Source organism: Micromys minutus, assembly GCF_963924665.1.
Source record: "Micromys minutus genome assembly, chromosome: 3".
NCBI classification, from domain to species: Eukaryota; Metazoa; Chordata; class Mammalia; order Rodentia; family Muridae; genus Micromys; species Micromys minutus.
In genome coordinates this window covers 29965783-29979813 of record NC_137972.1, presented here as the reverse complement: position 1 = coordinate 29979813, position 14031 = coordinate 29965783, and the positions used below count along the sequence as shown (strand labels likewise).

Here is a 14031-nt window from a genome sequence, read left to right as displayed (position 1 = left end):
ATCAACATTTTAATAAAAGCCTTGGAAAGAACTAATTGTGAGGAAAATAGAGTAATTATTTTTATTTAACACCTTCAAAAATTAAGCTCAATAAAGTAATATAACAAATCCTTCTCAATCATAATTTTTAGATTTTTAATATTTTAAAGCATCTCGTTGTTGTCTTGTTTTGAGAAGACGACTCATCTTGTGGCCTTGGTTGGCATGGAATGGATTCTGTAAACTAGGCAGGCTGGCCTCAAACTCATGACAGACATCTTGCTTCAGCCTCCCAAGTGCTAGCATTACAGGTGTGACACCACACACACCCAGCTTTTTTGAGCACTATAAATTGAGGTAACAGAATGGCAATATGGTAAGTAACATTTTCTCCACTGATTATTGCTGATGTATGGAAACAACTGTGTTGAGGAATTACATGTGCACTCTTTTCTTGTAGCCTAAGAAAGTTGTCAAGGTAAAAGCTCGCCCACCTCTAGCTCCTCGGCCATCCAGCAGTTCTGCAGCAGCAGCCCGGCACAGATTGTTAAGAGTCCTCCCTCAGATTGGGCAGTCTTGTTTACCTTCTGGGAATGCATATCTCCCTGAAACATCCAGGAACACAGGCACAAGTCCTGCAGCTCAGGCTCCTGCCGATAGACCAGTGTCATCTCTCAGGAGTGAGCTGCTGAAGGATGATGATAATTGGGAGATTAACATGCTGTCTCACTCCACGAGCAGTATCAGACTGCTTCCTCAGTTGGCCCATTTAGAACTGGAAAATGACAAAGAGCTTGCAGATTCTGTTCTTCATCTTGGATCATCCCTGCCTAGGAGGACCAAGCACCTTCCAGGAAACCTGTCATCTAATAATGAGGATGATGTTGTCTTATTTCCACGGTCAGAAGAATGTGTAGCTGATGAGTTGCTCCTGCCAGAAGTAGGTCCTTTTGCTCCATTTGCAGAAGGAAATGGTGCGGAGTCAAGCAGTGGTGTAGAAGGGTTAGGGAAGGTAACACCAGAGTTCCCACTCACTAAAGGTGATGCAGGACTGAGGGCAGCAGAACAGCCTCTGAGCCATGCGGCAAGAGTGCTGAGCAGTGACCCAGGAGACAATGCAGTTCTTAACCACCGAGAGCCAAGCTCTCACAAGAACAGACTCCTATCACCTCTTCTCTGTGCTGCACCAGTGTCACTACATAGTTCTCTGGTGAAGCCACAGAGACAGTCGAAATGTTTTGAGTCAGGCAACCCCTCAGCATCCACTTCACAAACCCTGCGGGAATTGGACATTCGAACCATAGCAGATTCTTCTTTCTCTAGGACTGCTCGCTTCCGTGGTGTTAAAGTCGATTCGCCTGGGAAAAGATCTGACGTTATTTCTAAAGTGGAAGCCCGAGATATTACAGAAATGGCTAATAAAGCTTCCAAAGAGCCTGTTGGCTGTGTAAACAATAATGCCTTTTTGGCTTCACTGGCACCGAGTGCAAGCAGGGACAGTTTGCAGAGCACACGCGGGGCAGGCAGGCTTCGGTCCTCTGGAATTGGGTTGTCTAAAAACTTGCAGCATTTTCAGGATGAAAACAGTAGGAAAAGTTCTCCCCAGTCAGAACCTACAGATTTTTTTCTAGTAAGTATTCTCTTTTCAGTTCTAGTTAGTTGTGTACGGACTATTTCAAAGTGTTTACTTATGAAAATAAAAATGCTTACAATTGAATTGATGTTCCATAAATTTCACTAAAATGCTTAGGCTGGCCTGGGACTTAGTGGATGACCTTGAATTCTGGTCCTCTTCCAGCTCCTGAGAGCTGGAGTTAATTACAGGCTTTACTGCCGTGTTCACTGTTACTCTGTATTTGTCAGTTTTACCTAATTTCACTAAGGATTTTTCCAGTATCCAGACTCTTACCTAAGCCACCAAATGCTATCCTTTTACTGATAAACAGTAAGCACAGAAGTAAGATCAGATTCCAAGTTAATTTAAACAAAAATAGAGCACATAATATATAATGGGTGCTCATCTGCATTTCAGTAATAGAATCCTAAAGCACTTGTTGCGCAGTGACTGGTTCTGCCTTGACTCACCTCAGCAGGTGTTCTGTGTTTTAATTGTAGTCTGCCCTCGGTGTCGGAAAGAGTGGAAGTAACTCAGCAGCCGGGAAGAGAATAGGTAAGCCAGGGCACTGCCTACCACAGTTGAGTTTTCAAGGGGAGGGAGAAAGTGCATTTTCTGTGGTATGCATGCACAGGGTAAATGCCTGCAAATGATTCATTCCAGAGAACAATTTGTGATTTGACTGCCAGGGAAACAAGCAATATCAAATTGGTATTTCGTGTTTGGGAGGGCTGTGGTCTCTGAAAAGACATTGTAGAAAATTAAACCTTTCACTAGGGGCTGGCCCTTGTAAAGCCACAATGGGCTGCTTGTGTGGGCCCCGAGGAGCATTTAAGATTTGGGCTGATGTCAAGGTGGACTGGTAAAGACTTTTTTGATGAACTTAGTATTTCTGAACAAAGACAAGGATACTATCTGGGCCCAGCTCTTTCTATACCCAGTAGCAGAAGTGGTTCAAACACACATTCTTCTTGCAGTGATAGCACACTGAAAATGCCTGGAAGGAAGCAAGACTTTAAAACCTCTTCTGTGTTTTAATACCCAGACCAGTGGCAGTAAACTCACCCAAGGTGTGCTCTCTGTGCTCTGGAGTTTTAAAAACGTTTGCCATGTTGTAGACCTTTTTGGGTTTTGTTTTGTTTTTTTAAAGAGACACATAGGATTTGCTTTCTTTTCCTTTGTGAGGCCTGAGGGTATAAAGTTCTGACACATTTCTTTACATTTTTAAAGGTTTTTCATTGTGTTAAAGCGCACATAAAAAGTCTTCTTAAGGATGTATTTTTGTTGTTGTTTGAGACAGGGCCTGTGCAGCCTAGGCTGGTTTCTAACTCATTGCATGGATGCCCTTGAACTTCCATTGGTTTGTTTCTGCCTCTGTGCTACTAGGTCCTGTTCAACATCTGTGTTTTTGAGACATAGTCCTACTGTGTGTCTTAGGCTATCCCGAAATCCTGCCTTAATCTATCAGATACTGCATTCCATGCATGTACCACCAATTACGGATTTTAGTCATTTTTAAATGTGTACCTTCACAGCATTACATACAGTCACATGTTGGGCAGCGATGACCGCATCCATTACCAGTTCTCTGTAGCTCTTCATTTTGCCAGACCAAAGGTTTTAATTCATTGGCTATTTAACTTCTCGGTGGGCAAGCTGGCTGGCATGTACCTATAGTTGTAACTCCTGGGTAGGATGAGACTGAGAAATTGAGGCAGGAGGATTACATGGGCTTAGGCCTTTAAAAAGTAGTTTGGAGATTGTAGTGAGAGCGTGTCCTAAAGGTGTCAAAACAAAGGTAACCACAGCACCACAAAATTTACCATCTGTTTTTTACCCACCTATAGTCTCTGACAATTGTTATTTTATTTCTTATCTCCACAGTTTATGACTTAAGTGCCTCATATGTAATATTTGTCTTCTTGGGTGGTGTATTTTACTGCTGAGATCTTCAGTGTTCATTTATGTTATCACATGTGTCAGAATTCCTTTGTAAAGCTCAAAACACCATGTTGTTCACGTAGACTAAAGATTGCTTATCCACTCACAGACGGTGCACACATGGGTGGGTTCCACATGTTAGCTGTCATAATACTGCTGTACTATGAATGCAGCAAGTGTACCTTCAATTGTTTTGGGTATGTGTGGCAAAAGTAAAATTGTTTAATTATTTACTGTTTAGTTTTGAATATTTTTAAAGATTAATGTTGGCTGTGGGCTTCCTGTAAATTGCCTTTATTGTTGAGGCAAGTCTCTGGTATCTTTAGTCCAGGGGATGTTGGATTTTGCCAATGGCTTTTTTTGTATTCTTTTACTAGAATACAAAACTATAAAAATCTTTTTTTTCTTTTATTGGATTTTTTTAATTTAAATTTTAAATGTTATCCCCTTTCCCAGTTTTCCCTCTGGAATCTTTCATTCTGCCCCCCCCTTCTCCCTGCTTCTAGGAGGGTTCTCTCCCCCCACTCCCACCAACCCACTCCCTCCTGGCCTCCCTGCCCTGGCATTCACCTACACTGGGGCAATGAGCCTTCACAGGACTGAGGGCCTCTCCTCCCATTGACCCCAGACAATGCCATCCTCTGCTACATATGCAGCTGGAGCCATGGGTCACTCCATGTGTCCTCTTTGGTTGTTGGTTTAGTCCCTGAGAGCTCTGAGGGGTCAGATTGATTGATATTGTTGTTCTTCCTTCAGAACAGACTCCTTCAGCTCCTCAGTCCTTTCTCTAACTTTTCCACTGGGGACCCCGTTCTCAGTCCAGTGGTTGGCTGAGAGCATCCGCATCTATATTTGTCATGTTCTTGCAGAGCCTCTCAGAAGACATGTAAATCAGGCTCTTGTCTGCAAGCACTTCTTGGCATCTGCAATATTGTCTGTGTTTGGTGACTGTATATGGGATGGGTCCCCAGGTGGGGCAGTCTCTGGATGGCCTTTCTTTCAGTCTCTGCTCCACACTTTGTCCCTATATTTCCTCCTGAGTATTTTGTTTCCCTCTTCTAAGAAGGAATTAAGCATTCACACTTTGGTCTTTCTTCTTCTTTCCCTAATTTCTTTCTCCGCATGTTTGTCCTTTGAGTAGAGGAAGGCTACTGATTTGTTTGAGTTAATTTTATATCCAGCCACTTTACTGAACTTGTTTATCAGCTGTAGAAGTTCTCTGGTGGAATTTTTGGGGTCACTTACGTACACTATCATGTCATCTGGAAACAGTGATGTTTTTACTTCTTCCTTTCCAATTTGTATCCCTTTGATTTCCTTTCACTGTCTAATTGCTTCAGCCAGGACTTCCAGTACTATGTTGAATAGGTAGGAGGAGAGTGGGCAGCCTTGCCTAGTCCCTGATTTTAGTGGGATTGCTTCAAGTTTCTCACAGTTAAGTTTGATGTTGGCTATTGGTTTGCTGTATATTGCTTTTATTATGTTTAGGTATGGGCCTTGGATTCCTGTTCTTACTAAGACTTTTAACATGAAGGGGTGTTGAATTTTGTCAAATGCTTTCTCAGAATCTAGTGAGATGACTATATGGTTTTTTTTTTTTTTGAGTTTGTTTATATGGTTGATTATGTTGATGGATTTCTATATATTAAACCATCCCTGCATTCCAGGGATGAAGCCTACTTGGTGATGGTGAATGATCGTTTTGATGTGTTCTTGGATTCGGTTTGCAAGGATTTTGTTGAGTATTTTTGCATCAATGTTCATAAGTGAGATTGGTTCTTTTATAAGTTCTCTTTCCTTGTAGGGTCTTTGTGTGGTTTAGGAATGAGGGTTATTGTGGCCTCGAAATATGAGTTAGGTAGTGTTACATCTGAGTCTATTTTGTGGAATAGTTTGGAGAGTATTGGTATTAGGTCATCAATAAATGTCTGGTAAAATTCTGCACTGAACCGATCTGGACCTGGGCTGTTTTTGGTTGGGAGGCTTTTGATGACTGCTATTTCTTTAGGTGTTATGGGATTATTTAGATGGTTTACCTGGTCCTGGTTTAACTTTAGTATCTTGGTATCTGTTTAGGAATTCATCCATTTCCTCCAGATTTTCCAGCTTTGTTGAGTATAGGCTTTTGTAGTATGATCTGATGATTTCTTGAATTTCCTCAGTTTCAGTTGTTATGTCTCCACTTTCATTTCTGATTGTGTTAATTTGGATACTCTCTTTTTGCCCTCTAGTTAACTAGTCTGGCTGAGGGTTTATCAATCTTGTTAATTTTCTCAAAGAACCAGCTCTTGGTTTTGTTGATTCTTTGGATGGTTCTTTTTGTTTCTATTTGGTCAATTTCTGCTCTGAGTTTGATTATTTCTTGCCATCTACTCCTCTTGGGTGTATCTGCTTCCTTTTGTTCTAGAGCTTTCAACTGTGCTGTCAAGTTGCTAGTGTATGCTTTCTCCATTTTCTTTTTGAAGGACTCAGAGCTATGAGTTTTCCTCTCAGTACTGCTTTCATTGCATCCCATAGGTTTGGGTATGTTGTCTTTTTGTTTTCATTAAATTGTATAAAATCCTTAATTTCTTTCCTTAGTTCTTATTTGACCATGCTATCGTTTAATAGAGCATTGTTTAGTTTCCATGTGTATATGGGTTTTTTGTTGTCTTTGTTATAAAAGACCAGCGTTAGACCATGGTGATCTGAAAGGATGCATGGGAGTATTTCAATCTTCTTATATCTATTGAGGCTTGTTTTGTGACCGATTATATGGTCAAATTTGGAAAAGGTGCTGTGAGGTGCTGAGAAGAAGGTGCATTCTTTTGTTTTAGGATGATATGTTCTGTAGATGTCTATTAATTCCAATTGGTTAATAACCTCTACTAGTTTCACTGTGTCCTTGTTCAGTTTCCATTTCCATGATCTGTCCATTGATAAGAGTGGGGTGTTGAGGTCTCCCACTATTATTGTGTGGGGTGCAATGTATTTTTTGAGCTTTAGTAGGGTTTCTTTTATGAATATGGGTACTCTTGTATTTTGAGCATATATGTTAAGGATTGAGAGTTCCTCCTGACAAATTTTCCCTGTAATGAGTAAAAAGTGTCCTTCCTTATCTTTTTTGATAACTTTTGGTTGAAAATCTGCTTTATTTGATATTAGAATGGCCACTCCAGCTTGCTTCTTGGGGCCCTTTGCTTGAAAGGTTTTTTCCCCAACCTTTCATTTTGAGATAGTGTATGTCTTTGTCTCTGAGATGAGTTTCCTGTATGCAGCAAAATGCTGGATACTGTTTATGTATCCAGTCTGATAGCCTATATCTTTTTATTGGGGAATTGAGTCCATTTATGTTAACAGATATTAAGGAATAGTGGTTGCTGTTTCCTGCTATTTTTGCTTTTAGAGGTAGAATTCTTCTTTTGGTTTTCTTGCTTAGGTATTTTCTTGTTTTTTTCTAGGATGTAGTTTCCCTCCTTGTATTGGGTTTTCCACCTATCATTCATTGTAGTGCTGGGTTTGTGGTCAGATATTGTGTAAATTTAGTTTTGTCTTGGAATATCTTGGTCTCTCCATCTACGATGATTGAGAGTTTTGCTGGGTATAGCAGCTTGGCCTGACACTTGTGTTCTCTTAGGGTTTGCATGATGTCTGTCCAGGCTCTTCTAGGTTTCATAGTCTCTGTTGAGAAGTCGGGTATGATTCTGATTGGTCTGCCTTTATATGTTACATGACCTTTTTCCCTTACTGCTTTTAGTATTCTTTCTTTGCTTTGGGTACTTGGCGTTTTCACTATTATGTGTCGGGAGGAATTTCTTTCCTGGTCCACTCTATTTGGAGTTCTGTAGGCTTCTTTTATGCTCCTGGTTATCTCATTCTTAAGGGTAGGGAAATTTTCTTCTATGATTTTGTTGAAGATATTTACTGTGCCTCTTAGTTGATATTCTTCACCCTCTTCTATTCCTTTTATCCTTAGGTTTGGTCTTCTCATTGTGTCCTGGATCTCCTGGACATTTTGGGTTAGGAGCTTTTTGTTTTTTGCATATTCTCTGACTGTTTTATCTATGTTTTCAATGTTGTCTTCAGTCTCCGAGATTCTCTCTTCCATCTCTTGTAGTCTGCTGGAGATGCTTGCATCTGTGACTCCTGATTTCTTTTTTAAGTTTTCTATTTCTAGGGTTGTCTCTTTTAGTGTTTTCTTTATTGTTTCCATTTCCATTTTAAGATCCTTCTTCCATTCCTTCATCTCTTTGGTTCTGTTTTCCTCTAGTTCTTTGATTTCTTTGAGTATTTTTCTTGTTTCCTCTTTAAAAGCTTCTATTTTGTTATGCTTTTCCTCCCGTTCTTGTTTAAGCATCTCTATCATCATCTTGAGGTATGATTTTGGGTCTGAGTCTTCTTTTTCTGGAGTGTTTGGCATTCTGCTGTTTGCTGTGATGGGAGAGCTGGGTTCTGGTGTTGCCAGGTTGTCTTGGTTTCCCTGTGGTAAGATATTTTGCTTTCCTCTTGCCATCTTGTTGTCTGTGATTATATGTGGTCTTGTTGTTAGTGATTGGTTCCTGTCTCTCCCGTGTACCTGGCCTGTGTCCCTGGCAGAAAGGTTTGACTTGGTGGAGCTAATACCTGGTGTTCAGGGCTACAAACTAGCACACAATGCAAGCAGAGCTGTGTGGCTGAAAAATGTGGACAGACTCACTCACAGAGTATCAGTTTTACTCTCTTGCAGTTGTTATAATCTCCATTTGTTTCCCATTGAGTGGTCTTGACAGTCCTCTTGAAATTTGTTTGACCATATATGATGTAATGCTGTATTTATGAGATCCATTATTCTATTCCATTGTTTCACATGTTGATGACAGTATGACTGTTGTGGTTAGTTACTATCTGTGTCTTCCTTTTATGTTAGAGATGTTACTTTTCCTCAACACACACTCAGATCTGTCCTGCCTGCATCTTCAGTCTCTGGTGTTGGGCTGTTGTCATGCTTGCCTTCTTGCCTATGCTCCCAGCACCATTGCCTCCTTCCATCTCCTTGCTGCTCTTCTGATGCTGCTGCTGCTGCTGCTGAGGTCAGACCCAGCAGGGTGCTGTGGGACTCCTACATGATTTTTGTCTTTCATCATCTCTGCCCTCAATCCCCTTTTACTCCCTGCATGAAGCTGAGACCTAACTCAGGGTCTTGTTTCTGCTAAGCACATGGTTCACCACCATATTATATCCTATATCTCTTTTCTTTAATTATGGGGCAGTATATTATTATAGATGGTGTTTTGTTTTTATTTGCTTTGTTTTCTCCTTGGCTAGGATTTGGTTTATTTTGCAGTGGTGGGGATCAAAGCTAAGGCCTTGAACATTCCAGGCAAGTACTTTATACCACTAGGCTGTATCCCAACCCCTTTATTTAAAATCTGCTTCTTCTGTATTGTTTGTAACAATCCTTTCTCTCCCTGTATAGCATTTTTGTTTGATCTAATTTGTGTTTAAGGCATCAAGAGCTGCCAACAACCCATGATTTCTCAGAGTAGAGTCTGTGATATCTGCTGCTCTTTCCTTCCAGAACAATAATGCTGTCATCCTAGGCACCTAGGAGAATCTGTTTATCTTTAAGTAAATTATAAGTTCTTTAGCTTGTTTTCTTCACCATCAGGCATCCCTTACAGATTTCCCCATTGTTGTAGCTCTAGCATCAGCTTCAGAAAGCTATCAAGCTTGCATTTGGAACATTAATTTATCATTGGATTTCTGTTGGGTGAGTGATTATTGCATGAGATCAAATATTAGCTAGGAAACATGAAAGGAGTTAGCTATTCCAAATATCTTTCAACCTATTGGGAAAAGCAACTCAGCACTGGAATGTTGTTCCACTTTGTCCATGTTCAGCACATGGATGAGACAATCTTGAGAGGGGTAAATATTTGATAATGTCCTACAGGACAAGTATCATTTTACTAGAGGAGAGAATTATGGATGCTGTTTTATCTGGGGGAATGCTTACTGTCAATACCAACTAAAAGAATCCCAGAATGGCACATATTAGTAATGGCTTCTAGCATTGAACAGACGACTAATGAATGCATAGTTTATCACTCGATGGCCAGAAGCATCCACAGAGACTTGTTACAGAGGGAACTGCCATTCTGTCTTGTGCCTCCTATTTGTTACAGGTGTGTTTTGTCTGTGAACATTCAAGAAGCACTTGAATGTAAAAAGCTGAAAAATCCAGAGCTAAGCATTCCAAAAGAAAGAAAAGATGAGCATGTGCCTGTGCTGAACCAAGTGATATCAACAGTCAGTTAGGAAAGAACATATAAGCCTGAGGTTCAAAGCAGTCACTAGTCAGTTAGCTCTCATTTGCCATTCTGTAATAGATTCCCGAGTCCTGCCTAAGAGTCTCTTTATCTCATCTGAGAGCTGGAGATTGAATATGGGGTCATAAGAAGGCTTAGCATATGCTCTACCATTAAGCAATCCCCTCCTTTTTTAAGAATTAGAGATTATTTTGTTAACAGAATGGAAATGGTTTTGGTATTTCCAGTGGCATTTGAGGAAGCAGTTTACAGTAACTAGATCACAGGTCATTCAGTTGGTTGATTTCATTTTGTGTTTCTAGCTTTGTGTAAAACTTAGGAGTGCCTTTTAGACAGGTAATAAAACAGTTTTATTATGCTAAGGCTTATAGCCACACAGTCTGTGTTCTTAAAAAAGAAAAGGCAAAACATCCACTAATCGAAAATCCAAAATATGAACCCATAAAAGATCTCACAAAACTTTAATTACCAAATCAATATTACCCCCTTGTCAGTGATGTAGAATACGCAGCATGGAAAGTGCCCTGCCCAGTTCAATACTGCCACCCATCTCTGTGCTCTTGTATTGCTCCATTTAGCAGCTATGGACAGCAGCTCTGAGCCTCTCTGCTTAAGACCTACCATTAATTAACACTTTGGATCATTTTAAAACTATGTAACTTGGCAATTAATGATTTACTTCTTTCATTATAAGGAATATATATGCTCCTGTTTTTAAGCCAAAATGTCAAATTGTTACAATGGTATAGAATTTAGTAAATATATTTGGAGAGCTAGTACTATAGAATTAAGCTAAATATATTCACTAACTATTGATACTATATTTTATATAATTATAACACATTTAAAATGTTCAGAGACAGCTAAGCATGGTGGCACACACCTTCAATCCAAGCTCTTGAGAAGCAGAAGTAATTAGATATCTAAGTTCAAGGCCAGCCTGGTCTACATAGTAAGTTCCAAAGCAGCCAGGACTATGTAGAGAAACCCTGACTCATAAAATAAACAAAACAACAGTAAAATAAAATAAAATGTTCACAGGCTTTCTAATATATGTAAATGGAATTTACATTTAAAGCACTTATAAACATTGTGTTAGCATCTCTTTTAAATAATTTTTTGTTTATTTTTGAGATTTTCATGTGTATATACAGTGAAATACAATCATATCTAGCCCCTCTTACCTCCAACCTCCCTCTTAACAGGGAAGAATGGGGCTAGGCCATCTTTGCCTTTTTTGTCTCTGAGAAATAGGGGGAGGCGTATGCCAGAGTAGAAGTCAGAAAGTTGTGGGATGAGGTTTTTCTTTCTACCACCTAGGTGGTAGTTACTGAATTCAGGTTGTCTTTACATGCTAAGGCCTTTATTCTTTTATTTTACAAGTAACCAAAGTTTTGAAACAAATAAATGGCTTGTTTATTTGTTGTGAAATTTACTCTCTGTTGTGTCAAAGATCAGTAACATGATATTCTGGTGCTTCCTTATATTTACAAACCAAATGATTATGTTAATTCAAGAGTGTTCAGCACATAGAATTTTTCATAATTCTCTTCAATGTTTGCTGAGCTGTATTTAAGTCAATTACCCTCAGGGGTAATCAGAATGGTATTGGTTTGTACAAGAAGTGTCCAATTCTGTGTTAGAAACATGACACACAAAAACATTTGCTGTCACTTTATTTCATAAATTATTTTAGATATAAATATTATAAATTAAATTTGTATCTATTGATACTAAGACAGGAATGTTATACTTAGTGGCTTTTCAAAAGTACAATTTTATGCTTGTATTAATAAGGTGTTCTTTCTCTAAACAGGAGAAAGCACGCATCACCTTCCACCTGTGAAAGCCCCTCTTCAAACAAAGAAGAAAATAACGAAACATTGTTTTCTTTGTGGAAAGAAAACAGGACTGGCCTCTAGCTTTGAATGCAGGCAAGTGGCCAGCTGGAGAAGCTGAGAGGCTTTCTCTGTGGGGACTCAGCATGGTATAATGCAGAATAAAACAAGTTTAAATGGCTATTAATAACATCCAGATGATGTTCTAACAACAGCCCTCAGAAGAATTCCTAATTGGCTAGAGATAGATAAACGCATCACTTTCTAAAACGCTTAAGTAGACACTCCACAGTCACAGAACTAGGACATTTAGGCCAGTTGATTCATTTTAATATTGCTTGGAAGAGCCCTCTTCTTCTTTTGTAAACTGAATACAACTGAACCCAACTGGCAATTAGTTTACTATATATTTTAACATTTGGTACAGTTATTTCAAAACATATGTGTGAGGACAAACATTAAAAAGAATTGTGGCCTTTATTCAGTTCACATAAAAATAATTTATTTTGTTGCTCGTCATGTGTTTTAAATTTTCTCATGGCATGGCTTTGTGTTGGTTTGTAGGGTTTTTGTTTGGTTGGTTGATTTTGTTTGTTTTTTGTTTTGTTTTGATACAGAATTTGATGATTTGCCCTGGCTGGCCTGGATCTTGCTATGTATACCAGACTGGCCCAAATTCACAAAGTTCTGCTTCTGCCTCCTGCTGGGATTAAAAGCACAAACCACCATGTCCAGCTTTACATAGCTAATTTCTATATCACCCAATTTCCTCATGAGAATTAATTAATTTCTTAGAATTCAAATTTTCTAATGTAAGAGATGTTTGTTTTTTACCTCAATAACATACATAGGTATCATTAATTAACAATTATCTTATTCTTTGTGGGGGGAGCTTTATACTAGTGTATGGAAGGAAAGTGTTGGTACAGAAATTGCTAAGGAGATCCAGAGGGCTTTGTTCGACTACCTGAAGTCAAGCTAAAGAGATGAGCCCTCCGTGGATATGTGACTGTTCACATAAAGTTTTGTTTTTTTCTTTTTGTGCTTTAGATGTGGAAACAACTTCTGTGCATCTCATCGCTATGCAGAAGCTCACGGCTGCACTTATGACTACAAAAGTGCAGGGAGGAGATACTTGCAGGAGGCAAACCCTGTGGTCAACGCACCAAAACTTCCCAAAATCTAAGTCTTCTCTGCGCTTTACTGCTTTGCCTGAGGAATCGATTATATTGACAGAGAAATATTGTTTAGACTGCATTATTTTTGTTCGACTCCAAAAGATTTGCCAAATAACAAGCGCACACAGTGTGCACTGTTGGAGACTGAAAATGCCTACTGTATTGATGTCTTTATTCTTTGGTGAATCAAAAGTTTTAAAAGTAGTTTAAAAACTTTACACTATAATGATTTAGTTTTGTTATTGCATGTCTGTGTTAAGTATTTTATATTTGAGATTGGAATTATTTATTAGACAGATCCTCAAAGATGCACTTTAGGAAGTTACTGTCGGCCGCATAACTAGGCTTCTGTCTTGTACAGCAGTGGGTGGCTCCATGATGGCTCTGTTCAAACTGAGTACAGTTTGTCCTTCTTTCTTTTCTTGTGGGGATGGGATAAACAGGATTTTAAAAAAATCCTGCATGTGAAAGTTTATGAGGTTTACTAGCAAGTTCTTTTTAAAAGAACATTTGTTTTTCCAGTGTGATTTTTAACACATATATTTCTTCTATATTCAGATTGGCATTCATACATGTATCCATTCTATAGAGAACACATCATGTTAATATAGTATTCATTTTTTTAAAAAAATACTACTTTTTAAATGGTATTTTTAAAATAACAGTGTCTTCCTTGTTGCCATTTGAAATAGAATCTAACTTTTCACTTTTCAAAAATGGCTATATATATTTTTAAAAGTCTCACAAATTTGGTTTATTTTTCTTACATATTGAATGCTTTTATGGGGGAAATTCAAATAAATATTCAACTTCACTATGACTTTATTTGATTATTTATAATACATTTTCTTTTATAAAGTACTTAGGTAAATAAGTGATTTATTATACTTGGGGAAATGACTGGCAGTATAAAAAGTATTATTTTAAGGTCTAAGGACTTTGTTCTTAAGTATAATGAATTTCCTATTCAGGACTTTGGAGGGCCAGTGAAGCTAATATTGAATGTGAGGCCACAGCTGTCAGGTGGTTGAGCTAGTGGTTGCATCCTGGTCTCCTTGAGGGCCTCCCAAAGCTCATTTTGATGCATCATAGACCACCTACTCCACTGAGAGTTGCCTGGAGAACTCTTGATATGCTTCTCTCATTTCTTATAAGAGACTGAATATCTATGCACAGAGATGCCATCAGACCTA

General features: G+C 38.8%; 1 protein-coding gene across 1 annotated transcript in view; it reads left to right on the top strand.

The window, feature by feature from the left end:
• Positions 1 to 13210, top strand: part of ZFAND4 (zinc finger AN1-type containing 4) — a gene marked incomplete at its 5' end in the record, with an annotated part of 51299 nt that extends 38089 nt beyond the window's left edge. Inside the window, 4 exons of the mRNA XM_080914084.1 lie at positions 440 to 1609; positions 2095 to 2149; positions 11639 to 11756; positions 12711 to 13210. Coding sequence (XP_080770210.1) covers positions 440 to 1609; positions 2095 to 2149; positions 11639 to 11756; positions 12711 to 12846 — 1479 coding nt within the window. The 3' untranslated portion in view covers positions 12847 to 13210. The remainder of the gene's footprint in view (positions 1 to 439; positions 1610 to 2094; positions 2150 to 11638; positions 11757 to 12710) is intronic.
• Positions 13211 to 14031: the final 821 nt, after the last annotated feature.